The sequence below is a fragment of the Geotrypetes seraphini genome, chromosome 8 (genome assembly GCF_902459505.1).
Source record: "Geotrypetes seraphini chromosome 8, aGeoSer1.1, whole genome shotgun sequence".
In the NCBI taxonomy this organism is placed as follows: Eukaryota; Metazoa; Chordata; class Amphibia; order Gymnophiona; family Dermophiidae; genus Geotrypetes; species Geotrypetes seraphini.
The window spans coordinates 81,516,863-81,539,929 of record NC_047091.1 but is presented as its reverse complement, the minus strand read 5'-3'; the positions used below and the strand labels follow the sequence as shown (position 1 = coordinate 81,539,929).

At 46.1% G+C, this 23,067-nt stretch overlaps 2 protein-coding genes across 3 annotated transcripts in view; one reads left to right on the top strand and one right to left on the bottom strand.

The window, feature by feature from the left end:
• The first annotated feature begins 360 nt into the window (after positions 1-360).
• TTC9C (tetratricopeptide repeat domain 9C) lies at positions 361-3,808 on the top strand. The gene is made up of 4 exons (XM_033953605.1): positions 361-486; positions 892-1,144; positions 1,601-1,783; positions 2,129-3,808. The coding sequence occupies exons 1-4, from the start codon at positions 475-477 to the stop codon at positions 2,221-2,223; spliced, it is 543 nt and encodes a 180-aa protein (XP_033809496.1). The 5' UTR covers positions 361-474; the 3' UTR covers positions 2,224-3,808.
• Positions 3,809-5,428: 1,620 nt separating this feature from the next.
• LOC117365602 overlaps positions 5,429-23,067 on the bottom strand; it is a 34,064-nt gene continuing 16,425 nt past the window's right edge. For both annotated transcript variants that reach the window (XM_033956147.1, XM_033956148.1), the window contains exons 3-4: positions 18,661-18,939; positions 5,429-7,285 (exon numbers count right to left, since the gene is read on the bottom strand). In XM_033956147.1, coding sequence (XP_033812038.1) covers positions 5,862-7,285; positions 18,661-18,939 — 1,703 coding nt within the window. In that variant the 3' untranslated portion in view covers positions 5,429-5,861. The remainder of the gene's footprint in view (positions 7,286-18,660; positions 18,940-23,067) is intronic.

The following is a 23,067-nucleotide window of genomic DNA, read 5'->3' as shown; positions in this document are numbered from 1 at the left end:
ATTGGTAATATTTCTTGGAGTTTAACAAATTCCTGTTCCTCATAATCCCTTAGAATCACTGCAGTCAATATGCCTGTTACAGCAAAGCTTCTCCCAGGGGCCACGTGTGTCCAAATAGGGATAGAATCCTAAGATTTTAGAGAATAAACATAATTCTTAGTTTATAGAACCTTCGTTTTTACGCTTAGCACCTTTCGTTTCATTTTTAGGCGTTTCTGTACCGTCTCTGATACACCTTAATGCTGCAGTTTCATTATCGGTGCTTTTTTTTTTTTAAGTAGAGCACCAGGCCCTCTCCCAGATCAAAAATGGTGATTAATATAATACAGTACGTACATTATTGGCGCATTAATTCTACCAGAATGGTAAGGCGGTTCAGTAGGTGCTCGTGTCACGTGCTCCTGGAAGGGGCGTGGCCGAACTGCAGCAGAGCCGGAAGCAGCGCTGTAGTTATCCGTTCGCTGCAGAGTCCGAATGGCTGACCAGGTATCAGCTGCAGAGCCTTTACATAACCTCCACGTTAGGATAGAACCCTTGCATGTCGTTTGCCCCTGTGTGTATCGCGTGGCCAGAGGACTCGGAGATTATACCACGCAACTGCCCGATCTCTTTTCACAATGTAGAGCTTGGGCCACGGGCTCAGATATCCCCCCCACTTAGCTCCATGCTCTGTGAAGAATAGGGAATTAGAGCATGATGAAAAGTTTGTAATGGTCCAATCTTGTAAAAACAACAACAAAAAAAACCTCAACGTTAGATGAAAACCAAAATGGCCTATCTAGTCTTTCTTTCTGCAAGTGTAGCATTCTAACTGCTGCTCAGTGCCTTCCTGGAAGCATAAAAGTCGTTAATGTAGTTTTCTTTCCCTGAATGCCTTATCCGCCCTTTTAGGTCTATGATGAAGCATTGCATGCCCGACTGCAACAAGCCCAGAAGTTTAAAGAAGCTGGAAACCAGTGTTACAAGGAACAGCATTTTCGGGATGCTGTCAGAAGGTATCACCGGGCCTTGCTGCAGCTCAGAGGATTAGACCCAAGCGTTTTGGCTCCCCTTCAGCCCTTTGGTGCAGAGATTCCAGCACTAACTCAAGCACAGGAGCAGGCATTACACAACACCCAGGTAGACTGCTACAACAATCTGGCAGGTGAGAGCACAGCTTAATCATCTCAGTAATAGGATATGCCACATGATAAACACATTCTTTACAGTGCAAAGGGGAAGAAAATCAGTAGTAAACTGTATATTATGTATGTTTAACCTGCAACCCGTTCTGAGCCCTTTGGGGAGAACTGGATATTAAACGAATTAAATAAATAGTAATATGCGGGCTGGACAGAACCAGACTACCTCTTCCCACTAGGGGTGGTAGATAGAGTAGGGGGAAGAGTGTAAAGCCTCAACACCCAAAGGTTGTGGGTTCAAACCCATGCTGCTCCCTGTTACCCTGGGCAAGTCACTTAATTCCCCCATTGCCCCAGGTACATTAGATTATGAGCCAGCTGGGACACAGGGAAAAATGCTTGAGTATCTGAATTCATGTATACTGTTCTGAGCTCCCCCTGGGAGTGATTATGCCACATTTCTATTTCATTGTTTATAGCCTGCCTCCTGCACATTGAACCTGTGAATTATGAGCGAGTGTGGGAATACAGTTTGAAGGTTCTCCTGCAGCAACCTGAGAATGTAAAAGCACTATACCGTGCTGGGGTAGCATTCTACCACCTAAAAGACTATGACCAAGCCCACCACTACCTCACAGAGGCTGCCCGCAAGGAACCAAAAGGTAAGATGGAGCACAGCTCCTAGGGCCTCAGTTTTTGCTTCCAGTCCTTGAGGGCCAGGTTTGCAAGATATTCCTACTGAATATGCATGATAGAGATTTGTATATCTATTATTTGTCTAGTTGTATGAACATTTCTCATATGCATATTCATTAGAGATATCCTGAAAATCTGATCTATTGCCTGCCCTTGTGTACTGGGAATGAAGGCCACCATCCTAGAGGGACAATGAGGGGTAGGGACAGGATTCCCAAGGGACTGTGCAAGGTTGGAGACAGGAGCACCTAGTCTTGAGCAATAGGGTACAGCATGTTTCCCCAGCATTTTACTGTTTTTCCTGCCCACAGATGTCAATGTGAAGAGGTACCTACAATTAACAGAGAGAGAGCTCAGCAGTTACCGGCAGAAGCAGCAGCAGATGTATTTGGGCATGTTCCGATAGAGTAACACTGATCCCTGGGGCCCATCTCTGCTTCAGGACATCAGCAAAGCCGCATGTTGGGGAGAGGAGGAGGAAAATGGAGAGCATGGATATCAGGGGACCGGAGCTGCAGAGAGGACCAAGGATTATACTTTTGCTCCCTACTGACAATGTAGCTGTGGAAGAGAGGATTTCAGAGGCTGTGCAAAGACTTCCTTCTTGTGGTTCAGGATTTTCAGTCATCCCTTCCTGTTGGTGATGATAAGGGCAGAGAGATTGTCATAGGAGCTATGAAGTTGCTCCCTACGGATTTGAATGGGCTATGTGATGGCTTCTAAGGGTCTCGGTAATTGCTCACTGCTTCCAGATAGTGGGGGTAGAGGGTTTACAGAAAGCTGTGCCGAACACTATCCAGGTTGAGAGTAATAGTAGAAGCTTCAGAGTTCCTCTCTTAAATTCTGTAGTGATAAATCACCTTAAAATGTATATTAAAACTGGCACAATCTCTCTTCTTGTAGTGCTGGATTTCTTTTGTCACGGCAGCTGGGTGTGTAAATCCTGGTACTAATGTGTCATCTCGCAGGTCTCCCAGGGAACCATGGATCTCTGCTACCATCTTAAAATTTAGCTCCTGCTCATATACAGTTGCATGCATGCTGAAGCCCATCTTTACCTCTCATCTCCCCCTGCATCTTTCTTCCCATCCATCATCCCCCCCCCCCTCCCCAAGCTCTGAACTTACCAATCTGCTGCGTCACATGCCTGAAATAGCCTTCCTAAGGAGGCATGTCCCATTGCCTTGCTAGAGAGGAAGAAAAGCTATTGTGTTGGATTTGGAACTGAACTTGATTTATGGTGGTGGAGGTCTTTGAACACTTTTTACGATATACCATGAGGGATTTAACCGCTGGCAGCCCCTGGCCTGCAATTTCAGGATTGTCATTTAAAGTTAGTGTTGCATTTGCAACAGTGAGACAAGTGGATTAACACTTTGTTGAAGACTCATGCTATGCCTATAAAGACAAGATAAGCGAACCTTTATATTTTTATATCTTCTTGCAGACTTATTTGAGGTAGGCAGGCAGGGGGTGTGTGTACTTTATAACACCATTGCTAGTGATTTGTGTTAATGAATGAACTGTGCTCAGATAAATTATTTTGTTTAAGAACTTTTATAGTACACTTCTCCCTCTGTATTTGCATGGGATGTGGGCAGAACATAGCCGTGAATACCAAAAAAACACAACTTTTTGCATGTTTTTCACGTTTTTTTGGTAAAATAGACCTGAAAAAGATAATACACCGTGAATAACCCGACCTGCGATTTGCTCTGTACGACGGGAGCAGCGATTTCCAATGTGAAACGCCGGGTACAGTGACAAAAATTAGGGGGCAGAGTTAGCAGCCGAAAAATCGCGAATAAGCGAATCCGCAGATACAGAGGGAGAAGTGTAATAGCCATTGCCTCGCTAGCCATGTTTCCATCCATCCCATCTAGAAACCTACCAGTTTGAGGCTGCTTTTAAACTTAAACCCTGGCTCTTCCTAATTATAAGCTTGCTGCTTTTCAATTGTGCACCTATAATAAATACATTTCCTGAAAGCCCCTGTCTCGTATTAGCTATGTGTCTTTCTTTGCTGGCTTGTCCAGACAGCACTGCATGGTATAAAAATTCTACTACACACGGGGCTAGATTCATTATGGATTCTGATCGTGTCCCAACCACTTTATGATCACTTTATGACCCTGACCTGATTCACTAACCTTCCTCCCGCACCCGATCCGTGTATGTAAAAGAGGGGGATCGGCATGCAAATGTAGGCAGGCAGCAATTCACTAAAAAAAAAATTAGGAACACCGACTGGGCTAGCCGATCCCAAAAGAGCAACTGCTGAGGATCAGTCACACACATCCCTGCCGACCTGAAATCCCAGCCAACTTCCACTAGCCTTGCTCTCTGCCCTGCTCCATTTAGCTCTCTGCTCCCTCCCTGCTCTCTGCTGTGATCCTGCTTTGCCCCCTGCTCAAAAAGCTCTCTACTCCCTCCCTGCCACAGTTCTCCTGCTCTGCCAAAAAAAAGCTCTCTGCTCCTGCTTGCCGCCCTTCCCAGCAGTGCGATCCTATGGTTTTAACCCGCTTTAAATCCACAAGTTAAAACCACGGGCTTGCACTGCAGGGAAGGGCAGCAGAGAGCAGGAGCGTTGGGGCGAGTTAAAAAAAAACGGACAGCAATGCATGCGCAGACCATCTACAGGCAAAGTAGATGGTCTGCGAATGCGTCGGGATCGCTCTCCAGTGATCCGTGTCATCAGTGAGGGGTGTGCCTCCGATCGCCCCCATTTGCATGAAGATGGTTGGTTAATTGGTCAGCCTGCTTCGGCTCGCCCATGGATCGGGTAATATCGGTGGGCTTAGTGAATCTAGGCCTCAAAGGTGGGGAGGGTGGAGCCTAGTACTAGTGTGCTAGGATATGTGGATTTAGCCATGATCAGCACCCCAGGTCAGTCAGGCTCTTATTACTTTTGTGTGCTGATGAGGGCTGGTGCTTATTTGGGAAGTCATCTCATTTGCTGATCTAATCAGTCCTATACTCTCCTTTAATTAGCCTTTTTCCTTTAATCTTTCTTAAACTCACCTGACATCCTTATAAACATCCTTCATTCCTGCCCAGCCCCACTATATAGCTCTGAATTGCAGTGATGAATGGATGGGACATGGAGGAGGCCAAAACCCAGCCTCCCCTTCACTGTGCTCGTTAAGGGTCATTGGTCTATGCTGTTAAATTAAGAAATGTTTCCACAGGTAAGATGGTTTTATTGCAGCAGTTCCTCCCTCTCCACAGACTAATTACTGGTATTCTGTTGAACAAACAGCAATCAACTTAATCCTGGAGCCAAGATAGCACAGAGGAAAACAAACCACCTACCAACCAAAGCTGGGAGCAGAGGGGACTATTTTACCTCCATTTTAAATCCAAGGCTCCAAAGTATCAGTGAAGGGCCTTGGGGATACTTAGTCTGGAGCTCTGATGATAACAGAAACACTATGGTGATTTATTTTACACTTCTTTTATTCCCCTCCTTTCCCCCTCATCTCATAACAAGATAAAACTAATGTATGAAATAATATACCAGACTGCCAGACCTTATAAGACAAAAGCAAGGTCAGTTGTCAAAGCTTTAGAAGGCCTCTGTCATCATTCCAGTCCCATCATAGCCCTGCACAGAGTTTTAAATAATCAGCAAGCTCTTTATTAAATATGCCTTCAGATGATATGGAGCCGGGGAAGCTCCAAAGTTGTAAAACAAAACAATACATTTATGTAGTCTCTTTTGTTTTTGTTTTTTTAAACCCAGCCTCACTTAGGCTGTGACCAGATAAGTCCAATATAATCATAGACTGTGGCCTTGGATACAGGCACAACCAGTACCAAGGCTACACATGCAGTTTTTTTCATATCTTGCTTCTTCGGTGTTCAGCTTAAAGGGCAGGGGCACCTACATTCCCAACTTAACCCTTCGGAGATTATACTCCAACATGGTGCATTTTTTAAAAATGCTGATTTTGACGACACCAGCCAAAACTGATGCACAGATGGAGGAGCAGGTGGCTGAGCTAGAGGCATTCCACAGGCTGCTTACCCCTGGAGCATTAGATATTATTTGGAAGATGGGTTTGCCCCAAGCGTAAAGGGTCTCATGGATTTGCAGACCATTCTTCGAAGTTCCTTCAGGGATCTGGCTCGATGGACCTTGAAGTTGGCACCTGCTGTATTGCTGGCTTCTAGTGTGGCAGCCTTGAGTGATGCCTGTTCCTTCCCCCACACAGTTTGCTGGATCCAGTCCCCACTAAGGCTGGGACTACTTGTGGCATTGGCTTCACCCAGACCAGAGCTGGAGCCAGGTGCCTGTCCCCAGTGGTGCATCCGGCCATGATGTAGATGGAAGTGCAGCGGAGAGTCTGTGGACAAGTGCCGGCTGAGTAAGTGAGCAGAGCCTTGCTGTACCTGTTTTCTGGGAAGTCCCTCTGTGTTAGAGCTGGAAATCTCCAGGACAGATGACCACTTCTCTCTGGGGTCCTTCTCTCCCCAGTGCTGAGAGCCAAAGTTTGTCTGTCTTACCATGACAGAATTCACATCCATCTCGGACCTACAACAGCTGTTCCCTCGTGGTGCTGGCTTCTTGCGCACACTTAATTTCCGCAGGATCTCTCTGGGGCTAAGCCAGCTGTGTTCAGACCCTGTACGGCTCACAGGCGCCTTCACCAGTTCCTGAGAAGTGTGCTTCCCTCTGTAGAGCCTGTCCAGCTCCCTGCCATTACAGCTTAGTGAGTTCCACTTCTTAGAGGAAATACTTATTGGCTCCTGCAGGCTCCTGCAGCAATCCAGTCTCAGCAAAGGTGGTGCATCCGGTTCATGAAACAGTGTAAGGTCTTCCAGGAGTGACCCCAGTGAGAATTCGCTGACCTTTGATACATCTGTGGTGCTGGACCTGATGGACCCACTCTCCTGTGAGGTCACAGAATCCCAGTGTAGGGTTTGGGACTCTCTGAGTCCTTCAGGGCTGTCAAGAGATCTCATATGCGAGCAGGTAGAAATTCGTCTGCGGATCTTCCATCCTGCAGAGGCAGGTCGGGGTGGCATGTTGGAGCCAGGTGGGGAGCTGAATAATTGGCCATTGCACACAGATGTCAGGGAAAGGCTCTTTTGATGGCCAGCCAGGAGCGTGAGCTCTGATCGGGACAAAGCTGAGCGACAGCGATGCCGTAGCACTAACTTGGCAATGTAGCGCTCTAGCCTGCACCTGTACAGCTCTGGTGAGAAACAGGGCTGGTTCTGGAGGATGGGTCCAGACTCTGCAGGCACTATGGTCTGGGCTACAGGGAGCTCCTCCTGGGATAAGCTGGTGAAGAGTGGGCTTTGTAAGGCCACAGCATGCAAGGGGCTAGGGTATCGATAGACATCAGTGGTGGTGTGGGACACAAGGTCACATGTGTACAGCTGGAGGTGAGGGCTCAGCTCTTTCTGTGGCAGTGATGAGAGATCAGCAAGATGCAGGAATGGAGGTGGAAAGTTGAGATCACCTGTGAACAGAGCCATGATGAAAATTGGTCATTCTGACTCCTGCAAAAATCTCCCAAAACCTTTCTCTATGACACATCCAGCAGCACCCCCTTCCATGAGCCCATCAAAACAAGAATGGAAAAGAGGGCACCCCTAGAATTAATAAAGCAAAAAGAATGATTGGACAATTATCTACACTCAGACCACAAGAGAGTGGCTCTCTTATAACCTGAGGACTAATCTCCTTCCAACCCTTCCCTCACTTATCTCCCTAACAGTACCCTTATTATAATCTCTGCCCCCTTTTCCAATTCATCTCATGCAATGACTTCCTCCTTATAACCTCATTTGACATCTGGCACCACAAGTATCCACCCAAGTATCCTCCCACTCTCCATTAGGATTGATATTACCTCTTTCTCCTCTAAGCAACCAGATCTGGAGAATTAGAAGTGCATAAGAACAGTCATGCTGGGTTAGACGAATAGTCCATCGAGCCCAGTATTTTGTTTCCAACAGTGACCAATCCAGGTCACAAGTACCAGGCAGAAAGAAAAATTAGGTTTTTATCTCGATAATCTTCTTTCCTTTAGACTGATATAGAGGTCCTAAACAGTTGGGTAGTGACCCTCAAACCGCGTGGTTTTGCAGAAGGCATCAATCATTTTCTTCAGCGCTGCCTCCTTAACCAGTGGGCTGTGCTGTAGCCTCTCAGTTTGTACCAAAGCAGCCTAGTATCAAAACAGAAAGGAGGGTCACAGAAAAGCTCCCCAAATAACAAGTTCTGATCTGCAAATTAACATGCCTAAAACACATGACAGAAATATTACAGCATAAAAACAAAATGGATCAAACAAGCCACCTACCTGATGCAACCTGCACTAACAGTTTAATGCATTTTATGTCAACTCATGGTCAGTTTCTGAACTGAAGAAGCTTCTTCACTTTGTAACCCTACTAAAATAGGTCAGTGCAAACTCTGTTAAGATATACTTGACTAAAGCAGACTGTCTGCTGTACAGTACATAAGAATTGCCGCTCCTGGGTCAGACCAGTGGTCCATCGTGCCCAGCAATCCGCTCACGCGGCGGCCCTCTGGTTGAAGACCAGCGCCCTAACTGAGACTAGCCCTACCTGCGTACGTTCTGGTTCAGCAGGAACTTGTCTAACTTTGTCTTGAATCCTTGGAGGGTGTTTTCCCGTATGACAGACTCCGGAAGAGCGTTCCAGTTTTCTACCTCTCTGGGTGAAGAAGAACTTCCTCATGTTTGTACAGAATCTATCCCCTTTCAATTTTAGAGAGTGCCCTCTCATTCTCCCTACCTTGGAGAGGGTGAACAACCTGTCCTTATCTACTAAGTCTATTCCCTTCAGTATCTTGAATGTTTCGATCATGTCCCCTCTCCTCAAGGGAGAAGAAGCCCAGTTTCTCTAATCTTTTGCTATACGGCAACTCATCCAGCCCCTTAACCATCTTAGTCGCTCTTCTCTGGACCCTTTTTAGTAGTACCGTGTCCTTCTTCACTTACAGCGACCAGTGCTGGATGCAGTACTCCAGGTGAGGGCGCACCATGGCCCGGTGCAGTGGCATGATAACCTTCTCCGATCTGTTCGTGATCCCCTTCTTTATCATTCCTAGCATTCTGTTCGCCCTTTTCGCCGCCGCCACACATTGTATGGACAGCTTCATCGACTTATCAATCAGAACTCCCAAGTCTCTTTCCTGGGAGGTTTCTCCAAGTACCGCCCCAGACATCCTGTATTCATGCATGAGATTTTTGTTACTGACATGAATTACTTCACTGGTTCACTCACCCTCCAGATCAGAGGCTTTATTTTTCCACTTCATTATGAAGAAGGTGATGCTTTTTAATGAGTGACTCCCTACTCCCCACACACATACACTTTCTGTACTGGGAGAGAGTGAATCAATGTGAGCCTATATTTAGCACAATTACTGAAAAAAAGCCTCTGTGCCTGCTACATGGAATTCTATCCCAAATCACCAGTTTAGGAAACCCTGCTGACACCTTATCTAGGAGCTGTGTGTCCCACCTGTGTCCGCTGGAACAGAGATCCAAATTAGGGGAAAATCTTGTCCCTTTTCAATGCTGGGTTTAGGCCTGGTGCTCTGCAGAAGAGACTGAACTGGGCCTGGCTATGCAAGTGTGTGTTCAGCAATTTTGCAAAAATACATTTAAATAAAAAACCCCAAAATCTTTTGCTGTGAGAAGAAAGGGGAAGGATGTGAGACTGGAGGAGAAAGCAGAGACTAACCCAAGGCCCTTAACTCTAGCAGGAACACGGAATAGGAAAGGCTGGGGGAGGGTTACGGTCATTTGCCAGCTCTCAGCATCTTGTCCATGTGTTCCTGTTGGTGTGTCTGGCATCATGCATGAACTGGTCTAGTCCTTTTGCTCTGTTGCAGAGAGGTAGGTTCGATCCTGGTTGAGTTAGGGAAATCAGGTCTGCAGCTTCCGTGCAGTGGTTGAGAGTTGCACAGAGAAAGCCCATAACAGATGGTACATGCAGAATCCATGCACTGAACGTGCTTCCCTGTGATTGAATTTCCTTTTTTTTTTTTTTTTTTTTTTTGCTTGTGTAGCTGAACAGGTCATTTGTGCTGCTGGAGTGTTCTGCTCTTGCCACCGCTAGAGATGAGGTACTGGGGGTCTGACCCATGCTGGCATTTCATTTTGTTTCAGTGGCCAATGCATAAGCACATAAGAACCTAATAAGAGTTTCCATACTGGGACAGAAAAGGTCTGTCGAGCCCAGCGTCGTGTTTATAACAGTGGCCAATCCAGATCCCAAGGAGTAAGGCAGATTTTGGCTGCTCATCCTGGGAATCAGCAGTTCATTTCCCCAAATCTATCTTAGTGATGACTTATGGACTTTTGTTTAAGGACATTATACAACCCTTTTTTGAACCCTGCTAAGCTAACTGCTTTCACCAACGAAGTCCAGAATTTGATTGCGTTGAGTGAAGAGATATTTTCTCCGGTGTGTTTTGAATCTGTTGCTTAGTGGCTTCATCGCATTTCTCTTAGTCCTAGTATTTTGAAGAGTAAACAAGTGATTCATATCTACCCTTGCTACTCCACTCAGTATTTTATAGACCTCTATTATATCATATCCCTGAGTCGTCTCTTCTCCAAGCTGAAGTGCCTTAACCACTTTAGCCTTTCCTCATAGGGAAATCCTCTAATCCCTTTTATCATTTTCATCACCCTTCTCTGTACCTTTTCTAATTCAGCTATAATTTTTTTGAGATATGGCAACCAGAATTGTACACAGTGTTCGAGGTATGGCCATACCATAAAGCAATACAAGGGCATTATAACATTCTCATGTTTGTTTTCCATTCCTTTCCTGATAATTCCTAACATTCTATTTGCTTTCTTAGCTGCTGCTGCACACTGAGCTGAGGGTTTCAACGTATCCTCAACGGATCCTTTTTCTGGGTGGTGATTCCTAATGTGATTCCTAATGTAACTATAGTTCAGGTTACTCTTTCCCACATGCATTACTTTGCTTTTAACAGTCCTTTGATTTGTAGCTTAATGCCAATGATCTGTAGTAGCCATGTGGTAAACCTTATCCTAATCTCAGCCCTGCATGGGAGACTCAGTTATTTACCTGAAGTTTCAGATGCTAAACCTATGAGGTGAGAGCAGGCAGCAGTTTAGTAAGGGAGGGGGCCGGACTGCCCCAGGCACCAGCACCTCTCCACCCCCTCACATCACACTCACGCCCTCCCTTCACCGACCCCCATACCTCTTTAAATCTATGGTATGGAAAACCTTTCATATGCCGACAGGCTAGAACAGCTGGGGCTGTTCTCCCTGGAAAAGAGGAGACTTAGAGGAGACATGATACAAACTTTCAAGATCCTGAAAGGCATAGATAAGGTAGACAGGGACAGATTCTTCAGACTGTGGGGAACAACAAGTACAAGGGGGCACTCGGAGAAACTGAAAGGGGATAGGTTTAGAACCAATGCCAGGAAGTTCTTCTTCACCCAGAGAGTGGTGGACACATGGAACGCACTCCCGGAGGTAGTGGTGGGGCAGAAGACACTACAGGGATTCAAAGAAGGTTTGGATAAATTCTTGAAGGAAAAGGGGATTGAGGGATACAGATAGAAGTAAGGATAGGTTTTTTTAGGGCAGGGAACACTTGACAGGTCATGGACCTGATGGGCCGCCGCGGGTGCGGACCGCTGGGTGCGATGGACCTCTGGTCTGATCCCGGTGGAGGCAACTTCTTATGTTCTTATGTACTTTACACTTATCCACGTTGAACCTCATCTGCCATGTTGATGCCCATTCCTCGAGCCTGATTATGTCACTTTGCAGATCTTCGCAATCCCCCTGCATCTTCACTACTCTGAATAACTTTGTATCGTCCGCAAATTTAATCACCTCACTCGTTGTACCTATGTCCAGATCGTTTATAAAGATGTTGAAGAGCACAGGTCCAAGCACCAAGCCCTGCAGCACCCCACTGGTGACGTTCTTCCAGTCCGAGTATTGTCCATTTACCCCCACTCTCTGTTTCCTATGCTCCAGCCAGTTTTTAATCCACGTATTTCACCCTCGATTCCATGGCTCGCAATTTTCCAAAGTAGTCGTTCATGCAGAACCTTGTCAAATGCCTTCTGAAAATCCAGATATGCAATGCAGGGTCGCCCTTGTCTGTTTGTTTACTCCCTCGAAGAAGTGCAGCAAATTTGTCAAAGAAGATCTGCCTTTACTGAAACCGTGCTGGCTGGTCCTCATCAAACCGTGTCCGTCAAGGTGATCAATGATGCGGTCCTTTATCAGCACCTCTACCATCTTTCCGGGTACCGATGTCAGACTCACTAGTGTGTAGTTTCCCAGGTCTCCCCTCAAACCTTTTTTGAAGATCGGTGTAACATTCGCCACCTTCCAGTCCTCGGGAATCTTTTCCGATTTGATCGACAGATTGGCTATTAGCTGAAGTAGTTCAGCTATAGCCCCTTTCAGTTCCTTGATGACCCTCGGATGGATGCCATCTGGTTCCGGGGATTTATCGCTCTTAAGTCTATCAATCTGCCTGCATACCTCTTCTAGACTGACCATTAACCCTGTCAGTTTCCCATTTTTGCTTCCAGCATATAGCCTCATGGGTTCCGGTATGCTGGATATTATAAGCAGGCGAAAGGAATACTGACGGGTGGGTTTCAGGACCTCTACACCAGTCTACAGGAAAGAAGATTATCGAGGTAAAAACATAATCTTTATTTCCAGTGCAACGGGTGTAGAGGTCCTGAACAGCTAGGACATACCGAAGCAGTACGTAGAGTCTTGGGTGGGCCATCATTGAAGACCCAAAAGCTGTGTCCAGGCGAGCTGCCACATCAACCCTGTAGAACTTCGTAAACATATGTAGGTAAACTTCTACCAATGAAATAACCTGTTGGTTTTGGGGAGAGGAGCTCTAATATAGCGGCAGCAAAGCAGCGGCGTCTCCGGCGGACTGCAGTGGTTGAACTAGATGTTACCTGATTTTCGTTATGCCGCATGCCAAAAGAAAGGTGAATGTCCATGCTAGTCCCTCTGCGGTTTGGACTTCTCCCACTCAGTGATCTATTCGGGAGTTCACCGCTGCTATTGGATCCCCTAGCATGCCTGGAGAGTCGGTTGCTGCTCTGTCAGTTAGAGGAGAAACTGTAGAGCTGGACCTAGAGACATCTCTTTCTCCTTCAGGAGCCGTTCCACAACCATGCCTTGCTTTCGTCGTGACTATGCAGGAAGAACCCCACAGAATTACTCTCGCAGGGGAGACCCCATTCTGAGGGGCAGAAGCCGTGAGATGTGAGAGAGAGCAAGAAATGCTGGGAGCTGGAGGCGAATTCAGCTTTCAGCTAGAGAAACAGCTGGTGATAACTTTGGAGAGCATATGGGAAGTTCTCTAGAAGCTGATCAATTTAGTCGCCAAGTCTTCAAATGATACGTTTCTTCTTGTAAGTACTGTGGAAGCGTTAGGCAAAAGATTGGATGATATAAAGCAAAAATTTTCAGCTGATTTAAAGAATCTTAAAGAAAACATGGAAAGCCTTCAGGCCATGACTACAGGGCTCATTAAAGATAAGACTCTTCTTAATAGGAAAATAGAACAGAAAATTATAACTGTAGACTTAATATTCATTTGCTGAACTTTCCTAAATCAATGGTAGTGTCTCCTCTGGATTTATTTAAAAAATGCCTAATTGAAGTTTTGAAATTTTCCTCAGATTCTATACTTCCAATTAATAAAATATATTATTTGCCTGTAAAGAAGGAAGTGGGTGTAAGTTCATAATTGGAGCAAATCTTAAATATAACTGATTTGCTTGAAACGACTATCGGAATCTTCAGAAAGAGTTACTCTACTGGTATCTTTAGTGTTTGATAAAGACATCAATGCTATATTTAAAATATATTTCCGTAATTCACAAGTATTATTTTTGGGAAAAACAGTTTGGATGTTCCAAGATGTGGCTCATCAAACGCTAGGAATAATTTCCTTCGATCTTGCGATATGACTATCGGAATCTTCAGAAAGAGTTACTCTACTGGTATCTTTAGTGTTTGATAAAGACATCAATGCTATATTTAAAATATATTTCCGTAATTCACAAGTATTATTTTTGGGAAAAACAGTTTGGATGTTCCAAGATGTGGCTCATCAAACGCAAGATCGAAGGAAATTATTCCTAGCAATGAAAACTGAGGCATTGACTTTAGGTGCCTCATTTCTCTTAGCTTATCCATGCAAATGCCTGATTAAATACCTAGGAGTTAAATATGTTTTTTATTTGCCTGAGAAATTGAGAATATTCTTGGATTTTAAAAAATTGGTGACTTGATTTGGTCAACTTTCTTTTTGGAACTGCTGTTAAGATAAAAGGATCAAACTGTTAGGCCTTTTCTTTATTACTCTTTGATATAAACTTTGTTCTCCTATTATTTGAGCTCCTCTCCTGTATTTGTGGTCTAAGGAAGACATTATATATTGTACCTAATTGACAATTTGCCTATTTTTCTTCTGAATCTATTTCTTGAACAAGAGTACTCTTGTGAATTATGATAAATTGCAATAAAAAAATAGATAAATAAATAAAAACCTGTGGGCTTCCAATTTTAGGGGGGTATGTTTGGTGCTTCCTTGCCTGTTTACATAGGCCACCACCGTGGCATTGTCGAAAAGAACGTGACCGCCTTGCCTTTGAAAGTGTTTTCCAATATCTGAAGTGCTAGGCAGATGGCTTTCAGCTCTAGCTGACTGATCAACCACTTCTTCTGAGAGAGCAGCCATTTTCCCTGCCCGGGATGACCCTCGCAATGACCTCCCAGGCCATAAAGGCTGGCATCTGTTGTCAGGATCACCCAAGACTCTGTGTGTAGTGGCATCCTCCGGTCAGAGGCACCATTGCAGGCTGCGGCGTGCCTCCGGAGTCAAGGTCAATGGCCTGTGAGGAGAGTTTGAGATGACCATCGTGACAACAGCGCATCATGAAGGGGGCGCAAATAAGCCTTCGCTTTAGGAACTACCTCTATAGTCACCATCAATGAAGCCTAGCACCTGGAAGTAGTACCTGGCTGTGGAAGCCTGCTGCACTAAAATTTCTGTAATCTGCTGTCTGAGCTTCTGCTTGTATTGTTCTGGAAGAAATACATAATCCACCATGGTGTTGAATCGGACTCTCAAGTATTCCAGGGATTGAGATGGCTCCAGGTGGCTTTTCCTGAAATTTATTATCCAGCCCAAGTGTTGTAGCATCTGTGTGACCTGTTCTACTACAGCCCTGGATGGGGCTCTGATCAGCCAACCGTCCAGATATGGGTATACCTGGAACCCCCAACTTGCATAATTGCACTGCTGCAATCACCACCATCACCTTGGTGAAAGTCCGAGGCACTGCTGCAAGCCCAAAGGGAAGTGCTGAGAACTGAAAATGTCTCTCCAACACATGAACCACAAGTATTGCCTGTGAGTGGGAAAGATAGGAATATCAGATCCAACAAGGCTAGAAATTCTTCCAGAGCCACTAAAGCAATAACTGATCTTACAGACTCTCCATGCGGAAGCGCAGCACTTTTAAAGCTGCATTGACTGACTTCAAGTCCAGTATTGGTCTCCAGTCCTCAATCTCTTTTGGGCATGATAAAGTATATGGAGTATCTACCTAAGCCTTATTCTCCATCCAGTATAGGCTCTATGGCTCGAATATCTGAGAGTCACTTTACTGTTGCTCAGACCCTGAGTCATCCAGCTGGCAAATCCAAAAATAAATCTTGCAGAGGATGAAAGAACTCAAACTTGTATCCTATTAGAATTATGAATATGCCCAGTACCCACTGATCTGAGCAAATCTCTGCCCAAGCCTCCCAAACATTGATGGCCTCCCCCCCTATTCGTGGGGAGCAGGCTATTGACCTGGCATCATTGCTGTTTTTTGGAAACTGCTGTGGGACGGGATCCAGAGGACTGATGCCTTACGCCCCCGAACCTCTGCCTAGGCCCCAGGTAGGCTCTCTGTCCAGAGGCTCCTCTAACATATTGGTGAAAATGTCAAGAACGTTGAACACTACCACACACAGACCCCCCCCCAACCTGTCCTGGGGTGAGTATCCGGCAATATCTTAGGATGACTCTCTGCTACACTGGCTATCAGATTGTCTAAATCTTCACCAAAGATCATTTGCTCTTTGAAATATAGCCTGTTCAAAGTGGCCTTTGAGGAGGAGTCACCCACCCATTGCCTGATCCAGAGCATTCTCCACGTGGAAACGGAATACACAAACACCTTACTTATGACCCTAAAAATGTACGCACATCTGCCACATAATCTACCCCTGCTAACACCAAGCGAGGGTAGGCCTCATCCTCCAAAGAGGAGAGTAATGCAGTCTATTATGTCAAGCGCGAGCAACAAAGAATGCTGCCGCCTTCAGCTCCAACGCTAAGGCCTCAAATTGCCTTTTAAGGATGTAATCCAACCTGTGGTCCTGCAAGCCTTTAAGCCCTACTCCTCCCTTGCTGGGGTGAGAAATCCGCTTGGTAACCTGTGTTACTAAGGAATCCACCTTCGGTGTGACATAAAGCTGCTGAAAATCAGCTGCCATGGGGCAAAGCTTAGTCACTGCCTTAGCCACCTGCAAGAGTTCCTCCGGAGATTCCCATTGTTACATAAAGAGCAACGTAACATCCAGATACAAAGGAAAACATGGACTGTGCTTTAGACCCACTTATCACTGAAGGCTGCGCAACTGAAGCCTGAGGCAGTTCTAATGTCAATTCCTGTAAAGCCTCTGCAACGATGTACAGCAGGCCCACTGGCTTAACCAGCCTGCACACTGTCGGGTTGTCTCCTTGGTCCAAAGCCATCACGGCCTGCTGACCGCTGGACTCCATCGGAGTTTCCGAACTCCCAAACATGGAACAGTCACTTTGTGAACAAAGCAGCATGGAGTCTAGGCTCCCATCATCCCAGTCCTTATCCGACTGTTTGTATTGAGTCTGCAGCCAGGCCCTGCGCAAACCCTTCACTCTGGGAGGGCCCACTCCCCACTCCACTGCAGGTGGAGGCAGCAATCCGGCGGACTGCTGTTTATAATTCAGATAAGCATCATAAAGCAGACTGACAAAAATCAAGTGCATAAACCAGGACTGGAGGACCCGAGACCTTCTGAGAGGGTTCTGTCTGCCTCCTGGAGGAACCAGCAATCGTGTGGTGCCTCTTTTCCGCAGACACGGACTTGGCCTGTAACGCCTCTAGGGACATTTTAAAAACCCAGAGTGGCCTGTCTGGCATCCTAACACCCTCAAGAGATAGGATGGAGCTGAGCCTGAGTTCCCCGCCCCTCCCTCATGCAGCATGTGGAAACATGGACGCTCAGTGCAAATCTGGCATGAATCAACTATATCAGAGCACGCGGAGTCCCATCTATGCTGAATTATTGCAAAATAAAGGGATATTAAGGCAGATAGAGGCTTTTTAAATCAAATCAGGAAAGCCAAGATGGCCACCACAATAGCAATTTTAGTGCTAAAAACGGCTCAGGGAAGCAAAGTTAAAACTCGGGGAAAGGGTTTTTAAGAGGTGGGGGGACCACCAATCTGACCTCAGAAACCTTCAAAACAAATTTTAAGAAACCTTGATTTTCCTCATAGGCTGCAATAGCCAGGTGCTCACATGTGCTTGCTTGTGCTGGAAACTGCCTGAGCTGTAACTGCAGCTGAAAAACACAGAAAATACTTCTGTCTCAGCCAAGTATGAAAACCAGATGCTTGCTTCTTCAGGCTACCAGACGGACTTTTCACAAAAGTAGGACTCAACCCCCACAGCTCCTCGATGAAATCTGGGGTAAGCCTCACTATAAGGGGAATGGTCTCCCAAGTACACTTCTCCCTCTGTATTTGCTATGATAGGGGATTAACAGACCCGCGAATACAGAAAAACCATAAATAACTTTTTCATATGTTATTCGCTGTTTTCTATTAAAAACCATCGTGAATATGGCAAAACCGCAAATAACATGGTGGGATACCTGACCTGTTCCTCAAGGAGAGGCAAAACACGGTGAAGAAAGTGCTGGGAATCAGCAATTTTCTCTGTAAATGCTTGAAATCAGCGATTTCTCTATGCAAGCTGATATAATTGGGGGGGGGGGGGGGAGCCAGCAAGCGAAAAACTGCAAATAATTGAAACCGCGAATGCTGAAACCGTGAATACGGAGGGGAAGTGTAACCTCAACCGTTAGAGCAGGCTAGCTAGGTAGGTACCCTGAGACCAGAGAAGCCTGCTAGCACCAGACTTCTTTAACAAAAGTCTATGCCTTCTCACAGTCAGAGCTGTTGAAGGAATACTGGGAACCTCTGCAGCACTGCAAGCACTGAAATCCGGTAAAAAAAAACCTGAAAAATGAAACAACAAATTCAGAGCAGATCAGATACCTTCTGAACATGCTTGCAGAAGGGATAAAACAGAGGCTACAGCACTGCCTACTGAGGAAGGAGGCAGAGCCAAAGAAAATGACTGATGCTCCTGCAAAAACACTCGGTTTGAGGGTCACCACCCAACTGTTCAGGACCTCTACACCTGTTGCACTGGAAACCCAAACAGTAGCAACATGCCATGCTATCGATCCCAAAGCAAGCAATAGCTTCCCTCATTTCTGCCTCAATAGCAGACTATGGACTTTTCCTCAAGAAACTTATCTAAATCTTTTTTACACCCAGCTATGCTAATTGCCATTACCACATCGTCTGGTAATGAGTTCCAGAGTTAACTATTCGTTGAGTGAAAAATATTTTCTCCTATTTGTTTTAATGGTATTTCCTTGTAAATTCATTACATTGAATATCAGAAGGGTATTTCACCAACCTGTAGAAACAGGTCTTCGAGAGCCTGAACGTTGGCTGCAGACCTGAGTTGCCAGGGTCTGGGCACCGTTAGAGCTGACACTTCGTTGCACCTGGAGGTCCTGGAGTCGTACTGCCGCCTCATCTGTGGAGCGTGGGCGAGGAAAGCCATTCTCCCGGACTGGGGCTAGGTGAGAGAGGGAGCTCATACTCCAGTGAGACTCCCCAGGGCAGTTGCTGCACACAGACATGCAGGAGTCAGAGAAAGAAGATGAGCCCACCTCACTGATTTCATAAAACCCTGCAAGAGAGAGAACAATGCAACCATTTCTCTGAGGTTCAGTATTTCTGAGTAATCACTTCATATAATTTAGAGAATGACACGGGGACAAATTTTTCCCTGTCCCCACGGGAACTCATTTTCCCATCTCCTCCCGGCAAGTTCTTTTCCTGTCCCTGCCCCATTCCTGTAAGCTCTGTCCTCATCTGCACAAGCCTCAATCACTTTAAAATCATAAGCGTTCAAGGCTTGTGCGGTTAAGGCAGAGCTTACAGGAATGCGGCGGGGACAGGATGGAGAAATTGAGTTCCTGTGCAGCCAGGGAAAAATTTGTCCCCGTGTCATTCGCTAATACAGTGGTCAGCAAACCACGGCTCACAAGCCGCATGCGGCTCTTTAGCCACTTGAGTGTGGCTCTGCCAGTAGCCAAAATTTTTCTGCATAGAAGGGCCCCAACACAGCAGCTGTTCTCACAAGCTGCTGGCGGCTGCCCCAAAGTTTTCCCTCTGCCACAACTTCCCTTTTCTGACAGGGCAGATCGCCGTAGAGGGAAAGCTTCGTGGCAGCCGCTGGCAGTTTATGAGAGCGTTTCCATTAGTGCTGGATTAAAGGATAGGGCCCAAAATGGTCAGGAGGGCCCACTGGTGCAGTAATTTAGGGCCGTTTGGGCATCTCCCTCACCTTCGCTGGATTCGCAGCAGTGTCACTGCCCGTCCCCCTTGCGTCATCATCCTGGGCCCTCCCCCAGCATCATTGTCCCGGGCCTTTCCCATCAACCCCATCACAAGAAGACCAACAAACCTCCCTCCAGCACTCGTCGGCAGCCACAGCACTCTAAACAGGCTGCTTCGCAGTTCACGGCCTTCTGCTGGTGATTTCCTCTGCTGCATCACTGATGACATAATCAGTGACGTGGCAGAGGGAATCACTTGCAGAAGGCTGCGAACTGCAAAGCAGCCAGTTTAGAGTGCTGCGGCTGCCAACGAGTGCTTGAGGGAGGTTTGTTGGTTGTCTCGGGGTGGGTGGGTGGAGTTCGCATGGGAGGTAGAGATAAATGTTCCTTTTCAGAGGGGCCCCGGCTACAGGGAGAGAAGCGGTCTGCCTGGGTGCTCCAAGGCTTTGCATCTTTAACTTCTTTGGGCAGCAACAGTGTTTACAATTAGCTGCTGTTGCCGACTTCGGGCCTTCCTCTCTGCTGAGTCCTGCCTACTTCCTGTTTCCAAGAAGGCAGGATCCAACAGAGAAGAAGGCCCGAAGCTGGCAACAGCAGCAAATTGTGAATGCTGCTGCTGCCTGAAGAAGTTCATGACGCCAGGCCTTGGAGCTTAAGGGCTGCACTGCCAACCGGGGACGGGGTGACACAAGGAGGAAAGGGAGCAGAGGGGGAGAGAATTGCTGCACCCAACTGGAGGGAAAGGAAGGAATGAAAGGAGATGCCAGGGCTTGGAGGGAAGGGAGGGAGGAAGAGATGCCAGGTCAAGGAGAGAAGAGAGAGAGGGAGGGAGGAAGAGATGCTAGGGCATGGAGGGAAGAGATGCCAGGGCATGGGGGAAGAGAGGGAGGGAGATATGCCAAGACATGGAGGGAAGGAGGAAGGTATGCCAGACCAAGGGAAAAGGAAGGAGGAAATGCCATAGCATGGATGGGGAGGTTGAAATGAAAGGAAAGGAGAGAGATGCCAGGGAATCAGGGAAGGGAAGGAGACAGATGCCAGACCGTGGGGTGGGAAGGAAAGAAGAAGAGAGAGATGCCAGAGCATAGGGGGGGTGGTGACAGAGAAAAATGGAGAGGTGGCAGAGCTAAAATGAATCATGTACAAAGGATAGAAGGGGCACAAGATATACAGTTTATGGAAGGAGCATAGAAAGAAGGAAGATGCCATATGGAACGGGGAGGGGACAGTGGATGGCAGGGGCAAAGAGAGAGGGTAGACATGGAAAGGGCTGATGCTGCATGGAAGACAGAGAGAGGACAGATGCTGGCTAGAAAAAAGTGAGTGAAGACAAGATGACTAAAGCAGAAATGATAAAAGGTAGAAAAAGATTTAAGTTTGCTTGCGAGGCTGTCTGCTACGGGGCTCTGTGAATGACATCACCCACATGTAGAGAATATGCTGCCTGCTTGTCCTGGGATAAAGATTTTTTGTCAATAAATAAAATTATTATTATTACAATATCTGGTTTTATTTAATGTTAGTAGTTAGTTTAAACCAGCGGTCTCAAACACACGGCCCACGGGCCGCATGTGGCTCTCCAGATTTTATTTGTGGCCCGCAGTCTGGACGCGATCAACAGCATTTCTCTTCCCCTTTCCCTTCTTTTTGGAGCAGCAGCATGTCTGGCCGGCTCGTTCCGTTCAAAGCCGCGGATTGGCGGCTCCTCGCGCTATCCACTCCTGCATCGGAAGCCTCTCTGACGTCACAACATCAGAGAGGCTTCAGACGCAGGCGCGGATCTCGCAAGGAGCCGCCACCCGCAGCTTTGAACGGAACGAGCCAGCCAGACACGCTGCTGCTTCAAAAGGAAGGGAACGGAAGGGAAGGGGAAAGAGAAATGCTTCTGCTACATAGGAAAGGGGGACCCTAAGGAAATGCTGCTGCTGCTGTACAGGGAAAGGGAGAGGGAGGGAAAGGGGAAGAGAAATGCCTCTCCTGCACAGGAAAGGGGGAAGGGAAATGCTGCTTCTGTTGCTGCTGCACCCAATTGGGGAAAGAGAGGGAAGGAAGGAGAAGGGAGAGGAGAGGAACAAGAGAAGAAGCCAAGTTCATGGGAGGGAGGGAAGGAAAGGAGATATCAGACCATGGAGGGGGAGGGGGAGATGCCAGGGCATGGGGGAAGGGAAGGAGACAGATGCCAGACCAGGGGAAAGGAAGGAAGGAGGAAGGGAGAGAAAGGAAGGAAAGAGATGCCAGACCATGGAAATAGGACGGAAGAAGAGAGAAATAGGAAGGGAAGGGAAGACATGGAAACGTAGATTTTGAAAAGAAAGCAGAAAAATTGAACATTAAGTTAATGCCAAAAATGGATGCAAGGCAGAAAGTGAAGACGGAGAGAAAAACAGTCAAAGGACAAGAAGGCCCTGGAAACATAGTTGAAAGCACAGAAAAATAAAGTCACCAGACAACAAAGGTAGGGAAAATGATTTTATTTTCAATATAGTGATTGAAATGTGCCAGTTTTGAGAAAGAAAAGATATTAAACTTTAAATGTGAGGGCTGCAGAAAAAATAGAGTACTTGGAGGGCCGCAGAAAAAATAGTTAATGTCTTATTAAAGAAATGACAATTTTGCATGAGGTAAAACTCTTTATAGTTTATATATCTTTCCTTTTAACTGTTAAAGGAAAGTTTTATAAACTATAAAGAGTTTTATCTCATGCAAAATTGTCATTTCTTTAATAAGACATTAACTATTTTTTCTGCGGCCCTCCAAGTACCTATAAATCCAAAATGTGGCCCCGCAAAGGGTTTGAGTTTAAGACCACTGGTTTAAACTGACTCCTAAAAACATGGTTCTTGAAAAGAAATTTGGCTTTCAAAAGAAATCTTAATCGTTGTACTGCTGATCCTTCACCATTCCCAGTCAATTCTTTTCTGTCCCTGCACCACCCCATCATATTAGTACTGCCCCCTCACTATCCCCATCCTACATTTAAAAGATCTTTTAAATTCAAACAAAACATAAAATGCATCCTATTTTTATTAAATATGCAAGAACATTTATTAATATGAACTGTAAGAAAAAAAATAATAAACCATCTACAGAGCCAGAGTTGGAGCTCCATTTTACAGTCCTTGATTGTTCATCCTGAATCTGAAAAAGAATGGTCTGGTGAAGTACTGGTGGTAGGAATTCCAAGCAGGGAGCAGGCAACGTATATTAGTCTTGGCCATCCATGAGGACCTCTGTTGCCAGTAGGTAGTAAAAGACAAGCAGAATTCCTTGTCCGAGCTCAATATATTTTAACCCATTTGAACAAGTCTCAAAAATAAAATAAAAAAATCCACCTCTGATTCTTCTTGTTTTGGACACTTTGATGACAGTTTGATCTGCTGTCAGTGTTCACAGCCTGTTTATGGCACTGTTCCACCCTTATTTTTAACAAATTTGTAAGTGATATTGCTGAGGATCAACTTTGTTTTTTGATGGCT